The sequence below is a fragment of the Micropterus salmoides genome, unplaced genomic scaffold (genome assembly GCF_014851395.1).
Source record: "Micropterus salmoides isolate LMB-PRFRI ecotype aquatic unplaced genomic scaffold, ASM1485139v1 Ms_hic_scaffold_8, whole genome shotgun sequence".
Taxonomy (NCBI): domain Eukaryota; kingdom Metazoa; phylum Chordata; class Actinopteri; order Centrarchiformes; family Centrarchidae; genus Micropterus; species Micropterus salmoides.
Genome location: NW_024044570.1, coordinates 11820078 through 11838975, shown reverse-complemented (window position 1 = coordinate 11838975; position 18898 = coordinate 11820078). Strand labels below are relative to the sequence as shown.

At 39.2% G+C, this 18898-nt stretch overlaps 1 protein-coding gene across 5 annotated transcripts in view; it reads right to left on the bottom strand.

The window, feature by feature from the left end:
• Positions 1 to 808: 808 nt before the first annotated feature.
• pparab (peroxisome proliferator-activated receptor alpha b) overlaps positions 809 to 18898 on the bottom strand; it is a 35507-nt gene continuing 17417 nt past the window's right edge. For 3 of the 5 annotated variants that reach the window (XM_038705496.1, XM_038705495.1, XM_038705497.1), the window contains exons 4-7: positions 16876 to 17014; positions 9792 to 9991; positions 5142 to 5595; positions 4621 to 4865 (exon numbers count right to left, since the gene is read on the bottom strand). In XM_038705496.1, coding sequence (XP_038561424.1) covers positions 4621 to 4865; positions 5142 to 5595; positions 9792 to 9991; positions 16876 to 17014 — 1038 coding nt within the window. Of the gene's footprint in view, positions 4866 to 5141; positions 5596 to 9791; positions 9992 to 16875; positions 17015 to 18898 lie in introns of all 5 variants that reach the window. The other 2 variants (XR_005442800.1, XM_038705494.1) reach the window with 2 other exon arrangements.

Here is an 18898-nt window from a genome sequence, read left to right as displayed (position 1 = left end):
GTTAAATGGGTCCTGCTTAAACACTTTATCTTTAGGCTGTGCGTTTTAGAGGGCCCTTGTGTGAAAATCTAGTTTTAAGACCAGCATTATTTCAGACACGCAGTATTCCAGTCAGATTTACTGCACACAAAACCCCTGCATCGATGTTAATACTGTCACATAACTTCCATAACGAGTATAATTTAATATTAAAATATTTATTTAATATTTATCATGATTTCTATGTATCTTAGATAAGTTACACTGTTTCACTGCATACCACAAATGTATTAATATTAAGGTGTTTTGTTTATTGATCCAATAAAGACAATATTAAAATGTTTTATTGTTGAAATAAATATGGTCTTTCAGTGCAGGTCTGTTTCGGGTCTTACTCTGCCTTACAAAGTTCTTACTTATGCAAACCATCAATGCCAGACAATACTGTATACTTTTTTCTTAAAACTGTGGAATCATTACTTTGCATGTAGACCTAATGTGTTTACTATAAAAATCGGTACTGTATACAAGTAAAACGCAGTACAGTATGTACCTTAATAGTTCCAAGGCCATACACCTTAGTTGTAGGTTTGACTGTAGACCAATAGATGGCGAACCTGCAAGAGGTCCAGTTTACATGACAGCCAAAGATAATTAGGTATTGTACTACATGTTTCGAGATGTATTTTTGTCTGTGGACATTTTAATCTAGCAAAGACACATCTTAACTGTGGAAACCTATCTTAGGTAAAAAGAGGGTGAATGTCTTCAATAATAAAATTTTGTTATGTTAATTGTAGTTGTCATTAAAATTCAAACAAACAAAATGTAAAATGTGGATTTTTAATTCATTTTATTTTGAAATCCATTCAATTTCAACTTGTTCCATTGTTTAAATGACTAGATATACATTCATCAAACATATACAGTATTGTTACCAAGCCACAGTACACATTATCAACACATCCAAAGACAGTCTCTGTTGTCTCTTTGCACGACACTATAGCAACAAAAACAAACAAAAGAAGAAGAAAAAAATCATATACTTAATTCTTATGACTGCTGCCCTCTGGTAACATTTTTCTGTTAGTTTTGGAAAATAAAAATACAAGGTCATATTAATAGATATTGTTGGTGTTTGTGTGCTGTAAGGCAGAGTACTATAAACTCATTCAAAGAGATTGAGATAGAGAGGAACAATATCTTTCTTTGTCCTGAGCTAGTTCAACAAAGGAAGACTAGGTTTCCCTGATACAAGTTAAAATGTCCCTTGTCAATTCAACATAAATAAGACATTCCTAAGGATAAGCTGACATCACTTATTTACATGACTATTCTAGGGCCTGGCTCTAGTGTTCCAACCATTTTGTGTTTAGTGTTTAAATGTCTGTCGTTTGTAAAGCAAATCATTCATTGTTACTGTTCTGTACAGTAAAATGAAGCCTCGATAGCACTTTTTGAGCCTCTCTCTTGCTGTACATAGAATAATTTTCTAAATCTGCTGTGATGTCATTTCCTGTCTGTGTGGCCCTATTGTGTCACAAACCACCAATTCTGGCTGATGGCACAAATGGTTTACAACTGTGTGTGCGTACAAGTCAAGTGTTTTTCTCAATCTAGTGTTTTATGGCATGGGCACATGCTAAGGCACAGATTATTTGTGGTTAATCCTAAAGCACACCTGCAAAGGGAAGAACCAAGCTGCATTAAATTAATTCTGCATGTGGGACTGACATTCTGTGAGAAGATATAATAAGTAAGTAAAGGCAGCTTGAAGGTCAGTAATCTATTTATGGCAAAAGAAATGTTTGGTGAGTTAGTACAAATTAGCAGCGTGTGAGGAGAGTGACAGAAACAGGATTATAAAACAATATGCACTGCATTTTCATTACTGCATCTTCTTTACTTTAATAACATGTGATGTGATGGCAAATTATGACTGCATTCAGTTTCTTTTTTTAATCAACAGAGCCGTGATGTGTCAAAAATACAGGATGGTTTGTTAAGCAAGAGGAGGCAAATATAGATGATTTCTGATGAAAGTCTGTGCATATATTACCCATTTGCAACCTGAGAACAGAGTATAAAAAGAGTACACCAGTATTGATCAGTGCTGACCTGTAGCTTTCAAATGATATATGTAGTTTTCACTGTATCCAAAAGGTCAAGTGTTAATCAACTACCCAGAGTTGTGAGCTAGTACAGCCCTGCACAGCCCACGAGTGCTTTCAGTTTAAATCATAATAGCATAATTTAACAGATAAGGAAATACAGTTCAGTTGAACTGAATGCATTCTGCAGCATTGATGGTTCTGTATCTAAAAATAGCAATTAACAAAAGGAATGACCCCAACATGATTCAGATATATGGATATTCAGATTACCAGTTGCCTGTTACCCTTAAGTCTATTTACACTACAGTATTCAATCTTTTCATTTCAGATACACAATTTTTCAATTTAGTCATTCACACATACTTTAGTATAAAAATATCCAATTCAATTATAACACAAGTATGTGGCATTTAAGCAAAAAGAACATACAGTACATAACTACATTTACTGTAAAATTTCAAACATTTAAAAAAAATTTACCAACAGAGGAATACAAAAGTTGACCATCATTAGTACCTTGTATACCTCATGAGTTCAAAGTTGGGTCAATATTGGGTCGTTGTGGTCAAGTGGTCAATGTGATCATTACAGCTATGTACAGTACACTCTGTTTATACAATGTGATGTAATTATAAACACAAGGTCCATTTCTTGTGACTGAAGTCAGTAATTCAATTCAATTCATTCATGACATTTTTAGGAGATTGTGGTTGGAGAAGCAGATATGTGGGGCAGGTGGTAGGCCTTCCATGTAGGTTCATTTCATGGATAGTTCATTTTATACTATAGGCAGTAATACACCAAAATAAAGGAGTGCACATGCACCATTATCATCATAGTTAAATGACAAAGCATGTAAAGGATACCATGTGGAAATGTATTTGGTCTTCATCCATCACCAGACACTTGACTAACTGTTAAAAATGTCTGTATCTTACTCATCAAATAAGTGCAGTAAGAAATAAGTGCCGACAGCCACATGCTTGTGTTTGCTATTGTCTCTTGATTTTGACAGTTTGCCAAGAATTTTAGAGAAACTACAAGAGCCAAACAGAACCATTTCACCCAAAATGAAAATTTTCTTATGATGAAAATGTATTGGTTATGAGGCAATACCATTATGATTTTCTATGGAAAAAAAAAAAAAAGAACAATGCTTTTCTTTTACCATTGTATAAATAATGTGCACATTAGACCCCTGAATCTTAATCAACTGCATGCATCATGAGAACTAAACACAGCCAGTGAAATACAACAGAAGGCAAAACAGACTGATGAGAGAAAGAGAAGAGACACAAAATGACCAATCGAAAGAGGGGAAAAAAGTAATTTTTAGGAACAAGGCTTCACTGAGTGAGAAATAAAGAAACAGATGAATTCATTTCTAGCCAATCCACTTTAAGTCTGTCTGTATTAAGGTTGTAATGCGGTTTATCTTGGTGTTAGCCCTTGAGTACCAGGACACAAAACAGGATGGAGTGCCAAATCTGAGCATGTGTTTTGTGAAAAAGGCATTTAGATCCAGTACAAAATAGTGTCATATTAACATATCACAGGCATGTCCGTGCTTGAGATGTGCTTTGTATTGTATGTACACAGTGAATATGTGCCTGTGATTATGATGATTATGATGTGTGTCTTAAAAAATTCAGATTTTCTTAAACACCATAAAATTTTGCTTCCTTTTTCTTAAGCCTAGAAATACTATTGCAGTTATTTTTACATTTTATTGTTACAGTTTGTGGTTGAGTGATGCATAATGACAATCCATAAAAGTCTTGATGTTGTCTTGTTAGGAAGAGAAAGGCGTATTAAAAGTCATTGATGATTTCCATTATAAACAAAGTATGGCTTAGGAGACTTACAGTACAAATAAATGATTATGTTCAGTATCCTGGTGGCATCACAGTTGTGTCTCCAACCATCACCACCATTTATTGACAGCCAGTTTGGCAGAAGCTGCCTTGCATGAAAACTGTATCTTATTTGTCTCAATGTTGCTGCTGCCACTGAAGTAATATGAGTGTTGTTAGCTGTGAAGATATATGGCTCTTTGCTCTTTGACATCAGAATAAAAAAACTTTCAAACATACTGCTGGAGTGGCGACTATAAAGTTCACTTTCCTTCCTCATTTTAGGGCTTGTTAGGGTCTGGATAAAAATAACCATGGAGGTCACAGCACAGACTTCAAATCAGCATTTAGTGTTTTTATCCAAGAGTTTGGTCAGAGATTGCATACACTACTACTAGGTAGGGGCTCAATCAAATGCAGATCACATCTTTGCATACATCACTTTTCTGCCTATGAAGGTCCACACAATGGAGCGGAGAGCACTGTGTCAAACCAAGAGGATCAGCAGCCCCTTGCCAGGGCCTAAAGTGGACCTGTTGTGCTGACCAGAAGCCAAAGCAAACTCTTGCTGCATTAGCGGGGTTTAAGTGGTTTGACCTAGCTTATAGGAGGATTCTTCTGTCCCTGAAAAATAGGTTTGCAGAGTGCCTCTCCTGGTTATTCCTCCATAACCCTCAGTACATGTCTCTGTAGATCTCCTGCAGGAGTGGGTGCAGTGAGGTGTCCTCTGTCTTTTTGATCTCCTGCACCAGCTGTGCATGCTCAGTGACTAGCTGCCGCAGGTCAGCCAGTTTCTGCAGCAGCTTGGGGAAGAGGAAACTGTCGTCGGGGTGATTAGCCAGCAGATGGAGCTGTAGTACTTGCACAATACTCTCCTGCATTCCCTCAATGTGCGCCACATTCACCAGTCCTGGTCGGTCTAATCACAGAGGAAGCAAAATAAACTTGAGTGAGATGCCTTAACCATAATCTCCAGTTGGAATAAAATATTTCGTAGAACAGTAGTACCAGAGTTCCTTAACAATTTCTATAATTTGTGTGATGTGGAAGCATTTGTTTTGAGATAGAGCAAAAGTCTTTAAGGAGCAAAGTTCTCAAAGACCAAAAAGAGAAACAAGATATTACATTTAATTCAGCAAAATAGTATATAATAATAGTTCTATCATAAACATTGTTATTTTTCCTGCAGCCTCACCTCCACAGCAGATGATAGCAGCCACAAACAGAGACAGGTCACTGTCATCTAGCTCCAGCCCATTAAACTTCATTGCAAACTGGAACTTTGGCTCCATCATATCACTGAATGGCCGCCGCAAGCTCTTGAGGAATTCCCGGGTGATGAAGCCTGAGCCGTACGCTACAAGAAGCCCATCTTTGTTCATACTGGAGGCAAGCATGGCGAAGAGGGCTTCGTACACGCCATATTTCAAAAGAGTCACCTGATCGTTTAGGTCCAGGCTTGAGAACCCAGGGACGGACTTTGCAAACTCTGTGAGCTCAGTGACTGTTTCTACCGACGTGCACTGGCAGCAGTGGAAAATCCGAACTTCTGCCTCCCTGTCCTTCAACGCTCCTGCTGAGCCGACCATCTTTGCCACCAGTGTCTGCTCTGCCAGCTGGAGGGTCTCCATGTCATGGATGACGAAAGGCTGTGGAGAGTGGAGAAAGACAAACTCTTATGAGCAATGTATGTAAAGTACGGTAAAAAATGGGTTTCCAATTGAAATGCAGTGCAGTTAGTACATTGTGTACAATGATTTAGGTTTACATAAATAAACCTGACTGCATAAACATGGAACACTGTGAATTAGCAAACCTCCCTTTATGACGAACTGACAAACTAGTGACTGTGGTGTTTACTGAATGGAGAGACTAAGTCTAGAGCCCTTAATGGCGCTTGAATGTTTCCACAATGACTTGATTACTCTCCTTGACCTTACCTCCATATAATTATGGATGTCAATTGTAACAATCAACAGAGGTTTGAGGTAAAATTAATTTCTCTAGAAATATAAGCACAGTTCATGTTAAAAGTAAAGCAGTGTCAGAGCAAAGAGGGCTTACACCAGGACAAACTCAAAATGTCAAAACTAAGAAAGAAATCCATTTGAAACTTAGGCCCATCTGACAATAAGCTACCAATAGGCTACTGTCGCTAGAAGTACACAAGTATGCAAAGGTAAGCAGCATTGATTGATTCTAGCAAATAGGTGTTTTTAGCTGTGTCACTTTTCCCACAGTTGACAAGTAACAACATCTGATGAGCAGCTACACCTGCTGCTGCACATGATATCAGAGCTCTGACTCACAAGTGCTGAGCTAAATGTGGGCTTGAGCAGCAGGGGAAGATATGCAGGACATGACACAGAGTTGTTTAATTTTGTGCTACTTCCACGTCAGCAACATGTAATTATCAGATAACTTGTAACTGATGTTATGATGTTGATATAAGAAAAAAAGTAGATTTCTGAACAAGGTGTATGTCAAATTGTATAATGCTACAATCTAAAATATTAATATTAATCCCAGTTTCAGAATGATGTGAAACAATGTCGCACCAAAACTGCTGACACTTTGTGTGCATGCATGTTGTATTAAGTAAATGTTTTGTTTTTCTAATGGATATACTTTGCATCTTTTTGGACTCACTGCCTGAATTGATGCTATGATATTATGCAGGAAAAAATAAGTCAAAATCATGCAGCTACACCCTTATGGATGCTCAGGTTTGTCAGACATTTTTTTCTATAAATATTAATACAATTTATACTGAAAGCAGAGCCAGGGGCGCTACACTGATAGTAACTGCTACAACAAACTTCAGAAAACAAAGTGGATACATTTAGTCTTAGTCCAGAAACAGTCTGATGAAAAAGCGTAGTCAAGACTACAGCACTGTGACAAGCTTTCAAGAGAGCTACAGGTAATTAAAACAATAACAGGACAAGAGTCTACAGTGGGCGGCATGGTGGCCTCAGAGCAAGAAGGTTGCGGATTCAAACCCCGGTTGCCCCGGCCTTTCTGTGTGGAGTTTGTGTGGGTTCTGTGTGGAGTCTGTGTGGGTTCTTTCCGGGTGCTCCGGCTTCCTCCCACCATCCAAAGACATGCGGCATAGGTTGATTGCTGACCCTAAATTGCCCATAGGTGTGACTGGTTGTCTATGTCTAGGATTGGCGACCTGTCCAGGGTGTACCCCGCCTTTTGCCCGATGTCAGCTGGGATTGGCTCCAGCCCCCGTGACCCTGTACGCAGGATAAGCGGTTGATGATGGATGGAAGAGTCTACAGCCATGCTAATGGCCACTTAGTCATAATGATGCTTTGAGTTTTTGCTAACATGCTCACAATGACAATGCTAATAGGTATACAGGCTTTAGCAGATATGTTTACCATGGTTACTGTCTTTGTGTAACATGTTAGCATGCTAGTATTTGCTAAGGGCAGCTGTTGCTGATAGGAATGTATTTAGTTTTGTAGGTATTTGGTCATAAAATATTAGACATATTAAAATGTGTCTAATGATGGCTCTAGATGAAAAGTCATGATCTCACTAAAGTAGGCTTCATCTCCTGAATCTCTGTACAACATGTCAAAGCTATCCATCATATAATTGTTGAGATATTTTAGTCTCGACCAAAGTGGTGGATCAACAGACCAACACTGTCATCCCGAGAGCCACGCTTCTAGCATGACTAAAAATAAGAATGTATAGCCCTCCTCAGTTTTGATTTGCCATGCTGAACTTGCTCATATAACTCAATTGGAGGATTTGCTATTGACAGAATAAATATTGAAAATAATCATTAGTTACAATCCTAGTGATGATAGTTATGAATTCTAAAAGGAAATCTCACTCTTAAATTTCCCAATAAATGCGTATTTCCATACCCAGCGTACAGTGCAGCCCAGAGCAGCAGCAACAGCTTGACGATTCTTTAACTGCATATCCTTTTTTAGGGACTTCCAATGAAGACTGTATGTACTGTTAAGATAAATCATACTGCAGCAAAACCAGTTAGGTCGGATGATAAAACCGAGCTGTATACAAAGCAGAGCCAACAGTGACAGAATTAGGGCTCAGTATTCCTCCCAGACGTTGACACTAATGAGTCACACCTGACAGAAATTTACTGACTCAGTTACATGTATTACCTGGATTCAAAAATTTGATCCAATTTTTCTACAGGGGTAATTAACCATTTGATTTTTCAGTGTTTTTGAACAATAAGCTGAATGCATTCTCAATCAGCATTGCCCTTGCAACAGTATATTAAGCATTTCAAATCATTATTTCTCCAGAATATTCATTTAAATTAGTCTTAAAATAATGCAAGCTGCAACAAAATTAGAAGGGCGTTCTTTCATGCAATGCTCTTCACAAAAAATCAAAGTTATGCAATGTGTCAGCATTTGTAAGCTGGGCTATGGCAAATGGTACAATATGATTTTCATGGGAAGTAGTAAGTGTAAAAGTGCTGCAACATCATGATTGAACTCTAAAATCAAGAGTGGATCACACAATATGTGCCCTTCCAACAGACCGCTTTCCAGTGGCTGCAAACCCCAGAGACTCCCTCTGGACTCTAAGGCACCATCCACACTACTCCGTTTTAGTTTACAAACGGAGAATTAAAACAAATATGATCTCCGTCCACACCAGCGTTTTAGCTGCATTTTGTAGTTGATCTCTGTCTACATTAAATAGACTGGAAATGCACATTTATTGGCCGTTCAGGTACACTGGGCATGCGCGTGCCAGTGTAAACATGAAGCAGATGGTCTCTTACTAGTTACAGGAGTTTTGGCAAAAGAAAAAATAAATACAGACGAAGAAGTTTTTTTGTTTTTTTTTTTGCATACACCAATAAGGAGCTGGGACTGTTACTGAATGTAACACAGGAGTGTGGCGGCGAAAAACAGACTGGGAGTCGTTGCAAAGTAAATACAGCGACATGCACAGTACAAGTGTAGGCACATAAGTGTTACTTGCACAGTACATAATATTTTTATAAAAATACCATGTCAAAAACCCGGTCAGTAGCATCCTGTTTCTGCTTTGCATGACTTCAATCAGAGAGCCCAGCGTGAGTGGCTGCGTCATTGTTTCTGAAGCCTGTCTTCACTAAAACGCCCACCGGAGTTTTGAAACGCAAAAGGTGGGGTTGGCAGCGTTTCTAAACTTCTCTGTTTTAGGTCTTCGTTTTTGCCGCCGACCTAAAACAGCATAGCAAAAGGTCTCCATTTTAATTCGCAAACCTTAGGCCCCCGTCCACACTACTGCGTGTCCCTGACCCTCTGCTTGGCCACCACCTTTTTTGATAAAAAACGAGCCTGCGAGGGAATGTTTTTGTGAGATTGGGGATGGGTGATAAAAAGAATACAGGCATGGAGGGGAAAACAGGCGGTAGAGGGAGAAATGATGGACTCATACACTGGCTCTTTATATCATTTCGGTGCAAACAGATGTTTCCTTGTCCAGCTTGTGTGTTGCATTACTGATTGAGCAAGTTATTTCTGTCAGTGGTGGCAGCACATAACCTCTGAAGTACTGGCTGCCAGATCATGTTGAGACATTAGTTTGATTGCAAATTTTGAATGTGCTCAGATTGAGGTTAATATTACTCCAATGGGGAAGAAATAAATTAGAAGTTGCAAGACAACATGACCATGACCTGTGGGGAAATACTGGTAATGAGAAGAGCCATGAACAAGAAATACACACACACACACACACACACACACACACACACACACACACACACACACACACACACACACACACACACACACACACACACACACACAAAGTCTTTCACTCACCAACCCACTACTTTAAATGAACGTACAGGGGTACAGGTCTTGCCGGTTAGAATGGTTCGAGCCTTGGCCTTGTTCATGTTGAAGTTCTTGAGGTAGGCCTCGTATATCTGCCTGGCAAGTGTCTTCTGGTCGGCAAGCTGGGGGTTTACCACCTCCCTGTCTCCCGTTACCATCTCCGCCTTCAGCTTTAGCTTCTCTGACTGGGGCATCCGGCCAAAACGGATGGCTGTAGAGAGCAAAGCAGACAAAGAAAGTCAGACCAAGATTACAGAATTTATTCCATGTCAAGTCGCAGTTTAAATGTATAGTGCAACAGATATTACAGAAAATGCAAAATGTTTATGTAAATATTAAATTAAATATTAATATTACAAAAAACAACCCATTCACAGAGAAAACTACTATATCAGGACAAAGAGAGGAAACAAAGTGCTTTAAAAGAAACCTATCCATCCATCAATCCATCCATCGTCAACCGCTTATCCTGTGTCGCGGGGGTCTGGAGCCAATCCCAGCTGACATCGGGCGAAAGTCGGGGTACACCCTGGACAGGTCGCCAATCCATCGCAGGGCCACACATAGACAAACAACCAGTCACACTCACACCTAAGGACAATTTAGGGTCACCAATCAACCTAGGCTGGAGCACCCGGAGAGAACCCACGCAGACACGGGGAGAACATGCAAACTCCGCACAGAAAGGCCTCACAGCCTTTGAACCCGCGACCTTCTTGCTTTGAGGTGACAGCGCTATCCGCCGGACCACCGTGCCGCCCCTAAAAGAAACCCAGTTCTAAAATAGCTTGAGCTCCAAAAAACCACACAAACCACTTATTCAAGATGCTGACATCTGTTGTAATCATTTTTAAAATCTACAAAGATACCCCACTAAGCAAAATGAATCCAAGTCAACATACCAGTACAGAAAAGAACATTAAATCTATCCAAAACATTTTAAATCTGTCCAAACAAAGCTTGTAGAGCAGTGACAATGAAATAGCTCCACTGAAAACACAGAAAGCATTCTCAGGCTATTCAGGATTTTACTGTGCTCGCTGTTTTCCTGACATCTGGTGCCAATAATCGCCTTGTTTAAAGGTAAGACCCCTGAAAGTGACCCCTGAGTGTTCATGTTTATGGCTTGTTTTTGTATAACATTTGGCAGGCTGTATGATCAATAAATGATAAATATCAGATCCTGTAAAATGCTGCGATGATCTCAGTGTGGCGCTTAGTACCTTTCAATCATAATTAAGTTTGATACATAGCACAGCAGCAGCTTCGGATAGATGAATCACTGGTATTTACATGTTGTTGAGTGTAATCTGCTGTTTCTCGACTAGCGAAACATTGGCAAGGAATTTCATGAAGCTGCAGTATTGAAGGTGGTATGGTCCAATTAGTTTCCTTTGAATGGGTCTGTAAACAGTGATGCTAAAATCTATTTGATGAAAGTAAGAACAAGAACAGGAGAACCCAACTCCGAACAGCAGAGATTCAGGTACAAGCTGCAAAATTATTAAAAGCTGCTAATAATATTATAAGTTAATAAACTTCCATTGTCATTACACAACGACTGTGTTAATCAGAATAACACTGATATATATTATTAATTGGCATCCACAAACATGCTTGAACTTTTTAACCTGCTTAAATTCTCAACTACAAACCCCAAAGGCACATACATTTTGTCTTTATGCTTTGGTAGCATTTAAAAAAAAGTTAATGCAATAGCAATAGAAATTTATGGATGAACACAACAAGTTACTACATATTACAAGGTGTGTTAGATGTGGGCATCAGTTGTGTGAAGTGTGCTTCAACACCATACAAGAGTTGTTTTTCTACGAGAGGATGCTGGGATGTCTCAGACGGCCTGATCCCATTTGAGTAATGAGATTAGAGGTGAACGGTTTTAAACCCGTCCTCGCCAATTTCGATGGGCATGAGATGATGCACACACAAACACACTGCTCTCTTAGAGCCCGACATCCAGCTGCACATACCGCCTGCATTTAAAGGACTATAAAGCATAAAAGGAAATCTGATTTCCCAGTTTTCCACTGAACAAACCACTGTTAAAACAAATCCAGGCCAACTCAGCAGGAGCGAGCAAGGATGAGATATGGAGATATCAGACAGCATGAGGTCCCATTAGATTGCTTCTCACAAAGTGGATGGATCATCTGAAGCTGGTAAAGCTCCAGAGCAGGTCGCCTGGGCAAGAGCCAAGTCTAATTAAGATGAGAGGAAGTGAGTGATGTTAAGCTGAGCGTAAGTCTATTTCCTAAGAGCCGGTGTGAGCGGATGAGTCTGACTCGAGTGGGGCTAAAAGTGGGAGGGGGACAGCCTGTCATTCCATTAAATCATCTGTTTCAACAGGTGATTTGTAGAAGAAGATTTCAGCCACTAAACGCCTCCTTGCCAACAGTAAGAATTATTGCCAACGACCAAAACATTAAATTATGTGTTTTTTACAGTGCATCTTCTAAGGTCATGAGATCTGAGCTATTAGTAAGTTAAGTTAAGAAAGTTAAGAAACTTTCAGTCACTTGTTTACTAAGGTAAACTTTTTGTGGAATTCACAATAAGACAACTCTGATTCACCTAACCCATGGATATGCCATTTTAAATTTCACATTTGAAAATTGTACATACACATTTGTGTAAAAAAAAAAAAAATTCACCTCTCTGCTGTCCACTTTAGAACAAAGGCATAAAATATCCCACAAAAATCTTACTAAATTCAAATAAATATACAAATGTACATTTTGTTATACTGAGACTCTGTTATGCATTTTTGTCATGATTTCCCCTTGTCAACTAAGTTTAGGACGGATATATAGGATTTTTTGTCAAAATAAATTAAACAAAGCATCCACCTATGATAAATGTAATATAACAAACTCACTGTAAAACATCATAACTCACTGTGCTTCATTGTAAAGCAGATCATTTTAATGGGTAAATTTCACATATACAAAATAAAACTAAAGTCAAATAAAGGATGTTGTTGATGTCTGGATGTTTATTGATACATATAAGTTTGGGCTGAACAATTAATTGTTTTCACATCGAAATTGCGATTTGAAGAATGAGATCAGTTAATTATGAAGACGGCGATTAAAATGTAGGTAAATTATGGTGGCTGGGTCACAGTTGGGGATTGAACCCGGATCTCTCACACCAAAAGAAGGTGTCTTATCCATTGCCCCATCACCACCCCTGTCATCCCGTGTCATCCTTGTTAGACAGATCTGCTTGCCAATCACAAGCTCCATGCGCCTCCTGTTAAGGCCGTTAACGGCCCTGCTACTCACCAATCAGAGCAGGCAGAGGGCGTGTACGTTTTACAACAAACGAAACTAGAGGAAAACGTGGGATAATGGCGCCAGCTGAACTGACACGGGCAGCAGCTGTGCCGCGGTTTTGTCTGGCGTCAACTCACACTGAAGTGTTTCAGCGGAGTGTTTAGCCTACACGTTGTTAACTTGTCATTTTGTGTGCTTCAACTAGAGATAACAGCTCTTTGTGAGCCCGTTCTGTTCCGCTCTCTGCAGGCTAACGTTACATATTAACATGGAGCATTTCAGAATAAGAGCGTTTTGCCTGTATGATTTTGCTGACTTGTTCAGATTTTGCTTATTTGTTCAGTTGTCCTTGATTTTGGTGCTTCTATGGTTAAGTAGGCTACGTGGTTAAATTGTTTGTCTCTTTTGTCTGTTTAACTTTTATTTTTGATGTACGATTGGGAGTCTGCAACGGGTGTTTTATTTTGAAAATTGACCGGATTCTCTATCCCGTTCAGTGTCTGACTTCCTGCCTGGTTGATCTGCTCTGTGCTGCTTGACGCAGCTTCCGTCAAAAACAGACTGGCAGTGAATACTGAACTTTAGCAAAACTTCAATAAACAAACCAAAACAATCGTAAATCGAATCGTAATCGCAATATCTGGCAGAAAAATCACAATTAGATTTTTCCCCCCAAATCGTTCAGCCCTAGTAGTAACCTAGCTGAAAAAAGATATTACATTACCTATTTGGACAAATACATTATATTGTGTTGTGTTATGCACCTACAACAGGTTTATCAGAGCCATGCAGTCTAAACCTTTTTATATACAGTCTATGGTCTAAACCCACTAAAAACACCTCAGAGGTTTAGTTTTTTTGTCTCGTGGTACATCCTGCTGAGGATGAAGGAACGTGTTATGACCCTAGGGTCATATTTTGTAATTTGTGTATCTCTTACACTGCACTGTCAGCTGTTATCCTCCCTTAGAGTGTGTGTGAGTGTATGCAGGTAATGGAGAATAGCCTGGATTGGTCCTGCAGCTGCCTCCTGATTGGCCATCTGGATGACAACAGCCATTCTGACAGGTACTCACTCTCTCTCTCTGCCATTCCCAACCTGAGCCTATGTACTGTGTGTATTTTCTATTTTCATTGTAAGTAGAGAACCTGTGTAGCGAACATATTAGACTTTGTGAGTAGCTTAACTTTGATTTTCAGATTATTGTCTATGACAACCTAATTTTGTTGGCATTAGCCATTTTTGTTTGCTCTGTTTAAATTTTCTTGCAGTTAGTAGGAGTGAGAAGCCCTTTTTGTTTGCACCTTTTTTCCTCCTATTTTTGATAATAGAAGCCTTTTCTTTACTTTTTGTTTTAGGGAAGTTTTACGTGTCCTAGAGGGTTTTGGTTGTTGTTTTGGGCACTGCTCATCTCCAAAGATAATAAAAACTGCTAAATTGTATTTCTTTTGTGTCTGGCCTTGCTTATGTTGCGTTCAGGAGACCTTGGGACGTAACAGTCGGCACTAGCTTCAGGTTGGTTATTTTGTGGTAAGATTATATTATCGCCCCATTTGTACTATCCTGGAGACAGACAAGAAAGTGCAGTTACGGCTCTCTCCCTATTCATTCACACAGCGGCTTGGTCTTGTTAGTCCGAAATAACCACCCGGAGGTGTTACCAATATGACTGCCGAGTGGTGGGACCTATAAAGGACTTTGGCAATACTTTTACTCCAAATTTTAATGCTTAAATTAATTAATATATTTAAGGCTTTCAAATCACATTTTCAGCGCATTATAACAATTAAATGTAGAGATCTCCTGACCATTTTTTCTGAGGCATTTCATATTGGCTATCTGGTCAATAGCTTGATATTTACTATAAATTTGCTTCTGTTTCTCTACATCAGTATGTAACCTCAGTGTAGTTATGCCGAAGATTGTTATATTTCTCTTACCTTTAACTTATATCATTAAGGTGCCGTATCAACAAGTATTGCAATATTATTAAGACATTTATATAGGCCTAATTAGAGTAAATAAATCAGACCACAGCTCATCACTGAACTTAACTTATTGACACTTGATGCAAGGGATTGGATGCTGTTGAATGAAAAGTTGCACCATCTCCAGGAAGCATGGAAAATATTTTATTACGTTCGAGAAATCCAAAAAGGTATATGCGGTGTAGTGTTTAATCTTGTAAAGTCAGTATTCTTCACATTCTGTTTAACTGGAATCTGCAGTAGATCCTGATTTGATAATGACTGGTGTGGACTGGTTTGCTGATGAAGAATGTTAGCTAGAGATTTTGGTGTTGTTCATACTGTAAGCAGGAACTTTTTTCCCTCTGTAGCAGCAAACACAATACACAACCTTAACACTATTAGGCTGCAACCTGAGCCTCTAGCCCATGTCACAGAGCTGTAGCCAAACTGAACATGCCACATCGGTATGTTTTACAGACGCCTGGTAAAATGTACCTTTTACTTTCACTAGTGAGTTTCAAGAAGTTAAAACTGTTGAACCGTTATAGTAAGGAGCATCCAGTGTTTTCAGATATAATTGTGAAATCAATTGGCGGTCGATACAAACAGAGGGACAAAGCTCCAAAATTAGCAGTACTGTGGACTCCAGACCTCCTTCCTTCCTCTCTATAGTTACATTTAGGCCCATGAAACTCAATACACATATACCGTAAGAGGAAGTGCAGCTGACAGAAATACTACTAGTGCTGAGCTTTAAGGCACTACCATATAATCATGAAAATCTGTGCTAGGTATTAAGGACCCCATGGGACAAAATAAAGACAATCAGTCCAGCCTCTGCCACCAATATGTAATATCTGCAAAGTGTGCACAGTCTTTATGTAAACCCACAGATTGCATTGACCTTTTCGATCCTTCGAATAAAAGTACACTGACAGACCAGAAAAACAAGCACCTGCACCCCTGCACACACACACGTCCAAAATCTATTCCAGTGCTTTTTTCTAATCAGGACATGTCAGCATGCCATGTTGTATGTTTACACAGAGTAAACAACAGTCACCAGAATCTAGAAGAAACCTAAACTGTGTAATTGATTATGCATCCCTTTGCTCTGGGCCAGACGCCCAAAGCTGCCCTAGGCGGCAGTTTTCTGGACCAGCTGTATATGTGTTATAGTACTCCTCTGTTTATTCTCTTTTATTAATAAATTCTTCAAAGACAACAGTTTGTTGTAACTCAATTGTTTGCTTAATCCCTCACCAGAAATATACAATTTTGAAAATTGAAAATTGTGTCCTCTTACATTTAATCTTTTATGCATATTCTTTTACTATTATTATAACTATTATTGTTATGTCTTATAGATATATATGTTTTGTGTTTTTTATCCTTCACCTTTCAGTCTTCTATTTTCCTTATGTTAGTCTGTCCACATTTACTAGGGTTTAGGTCAGAGCTATGAGATTGTTTTGGGTGTTCTTCTTTGTTGCTGTTCCTCTCCTCTGCTTGAATGTGCATTAAAGGATGGGAGAAGATCTTTGTTCCCCAAAACATAGAAACATAGACTGTGTAAATGATTATGCATCCCTTTACTCGGGGCAGACGCCCAAAGCTGCCTTAGGCGGCAGTTTTCTGGACCTTATTAATAAATTCTTCAAAGACAACAGTTTGTTGTAACTTAATTATTTTCTTAATCCCTCACCAGAAATATACAATTTCCATGACAGTACTCTACTCAAGAACCATTCATAGAACCATGCATAGGGGTGTGTGTGTGTGTGTGTGTGTGTGCCCTTGGCTTGAAGCCATGTTCTGTAGGACTCACCATTGTGGGACATGCCCACCGACAGGCACTTCTGGAAGCGGCAGTGTTGGCACTTGTTGCGGTTTTTCTTTTGGATCTTGCAGCGACGCTCACATTTGTCATACTCCAGCTTCAGACGGATGGTCCGTCGGAAAAAACCCTGGAGGAATGAGGAGAATAACTCATATGAAGAAAACATTCAATTATATTTGATATAATTAATTATTTTAATTTGTTTGAACAACACAGACCACTTTATTCAGGCAACACGTGAAATAAATATAAAGAATAATACACAAGTAAATGACACCTGAAATGTAACATACACTAGTAAATTACCTTTTAATAAACACTGATGTTATGAAACCAGCTTCAGGATCCACAAAAAAAAAATAAAAATAAAAATCCAACGAAGAAAGAAGCTATTACATAGGCAGTTATTTATTCCCATATTAATGGTGCCTGACGAATCAGATACCTAGTTTCACCATCAGTTTATCCTCACTTGCACAACCTTGACAAAAAGAACACTTTGTCGAGGAACAGATCTACCGATGTAACAGATGTAGCAAGTGGCATGTTTGCGGTTGGTTGGAGGGTAGAAAATGGCTTGGGGAATTGCTTAATAACATCTTTAGCCATATTTAATAGCAAATTGCAGTTTTATACAAAACTGTCACCTAGTGTGCCAAAATACATACAGACACCCACACAACAAAGCTGACATGTCGCCTGGACAGAAGTAAAGGTCAAATGGAATTCATGTCTACGCTGCTTGTGTCCACTGTCGTAAAGGATTAGTGAAGTGGCATCACAGAGGTCAGCCTCCTCGTATTACTGTCTCCTCGTATTAAGTACAGTGGGGTCATGGGTCACATTGTCATGTGACATTTTTGTTATATTTTTCAACTTAAGGAGTTGCAGACAACCACCTGAACGCTACATCACAAATATTTACAGCAGGGGTCCAGCAAATAAGCCTGGCGTCGGGGCAAACGTTTTTCAAGCCATTACATAGCGGGCCGGAACATACAAATCCCTGAATGCTCACATTCTACATTTAGCTCAGTTGGCAGTGAGCAGGACTAACATTGGGAGGGTTGTATGATCTATCCAAACCTATGACCGCTCAACCTATGGATATTTTTTGAGTTGTGTCAAGCAAGCCAGAGACATTTTTGAGTGTCCTTCAGAACTTTTCAAAGTAAAAGCTCTAAATAAACTTGACAAAGTAGCCTATTGCTGCAAAAAATGTTCTTGCACTTTTTGGAGGCACAATTACTTAAGAGGAAGTGATTATGTGAGTAACTGTAGCTGTCATGACTGAGAACTATTTCAGCACCGGCTGCTTTCAATTTATTTATTTTTCTGCTATCAAAGCAATTTGGCCACGATATTATTGCTGGCAGGCCGATTCTGGCCCGCGGGCCGCCTATTGCCAACCACTGACTTACAGGCACACAGCAGATCATGGGATACTAAGTGCTGGAAAGGACTCGGAGGGAAGGGGTATTCGCAAAATCCTGGCAAAAGAAGGGTGCTTCGGGGTGTTGTAGTGGCCTAGATTTTAAGATGCATACCATTAACTGTGATTGAAACTTCCGTGGTTCAATTCCCAGTGGGCGTCCTATGTTGTCCCCCTCTGTCTCCCCTCATTTGCTGTCGCCTCACTACAATCAACCTTTGAGTAAAGCTTTAAATTAAAAAAAAAAAAAAAAAAAAGAGAAAGTTGCTACAACTCTGACCTAATTTGGAGTAGCCTTTCAAATGTGACAAGACTTTCTGGTCCATTATGACAGATTTGATCAAGAAATGCTGAGTTCAGTTGGTCCAGCTAATGTTGCAAGTACGGCCTTCACCATTACCATGAGGCACTTCACAGGTCACTAGTGATAGTCACAAAAAAACAAACAAAAACACAGGTTATCATAAAAGTTCAAGGTCTACCTAGGTTATGTTTGTTTTTTCCAGTTTTACAGCCCTACAATTTCACCCTGCGCAGATCACAACTTTGACTCTGCCCTGTGGACCTACTAGTGTTGAT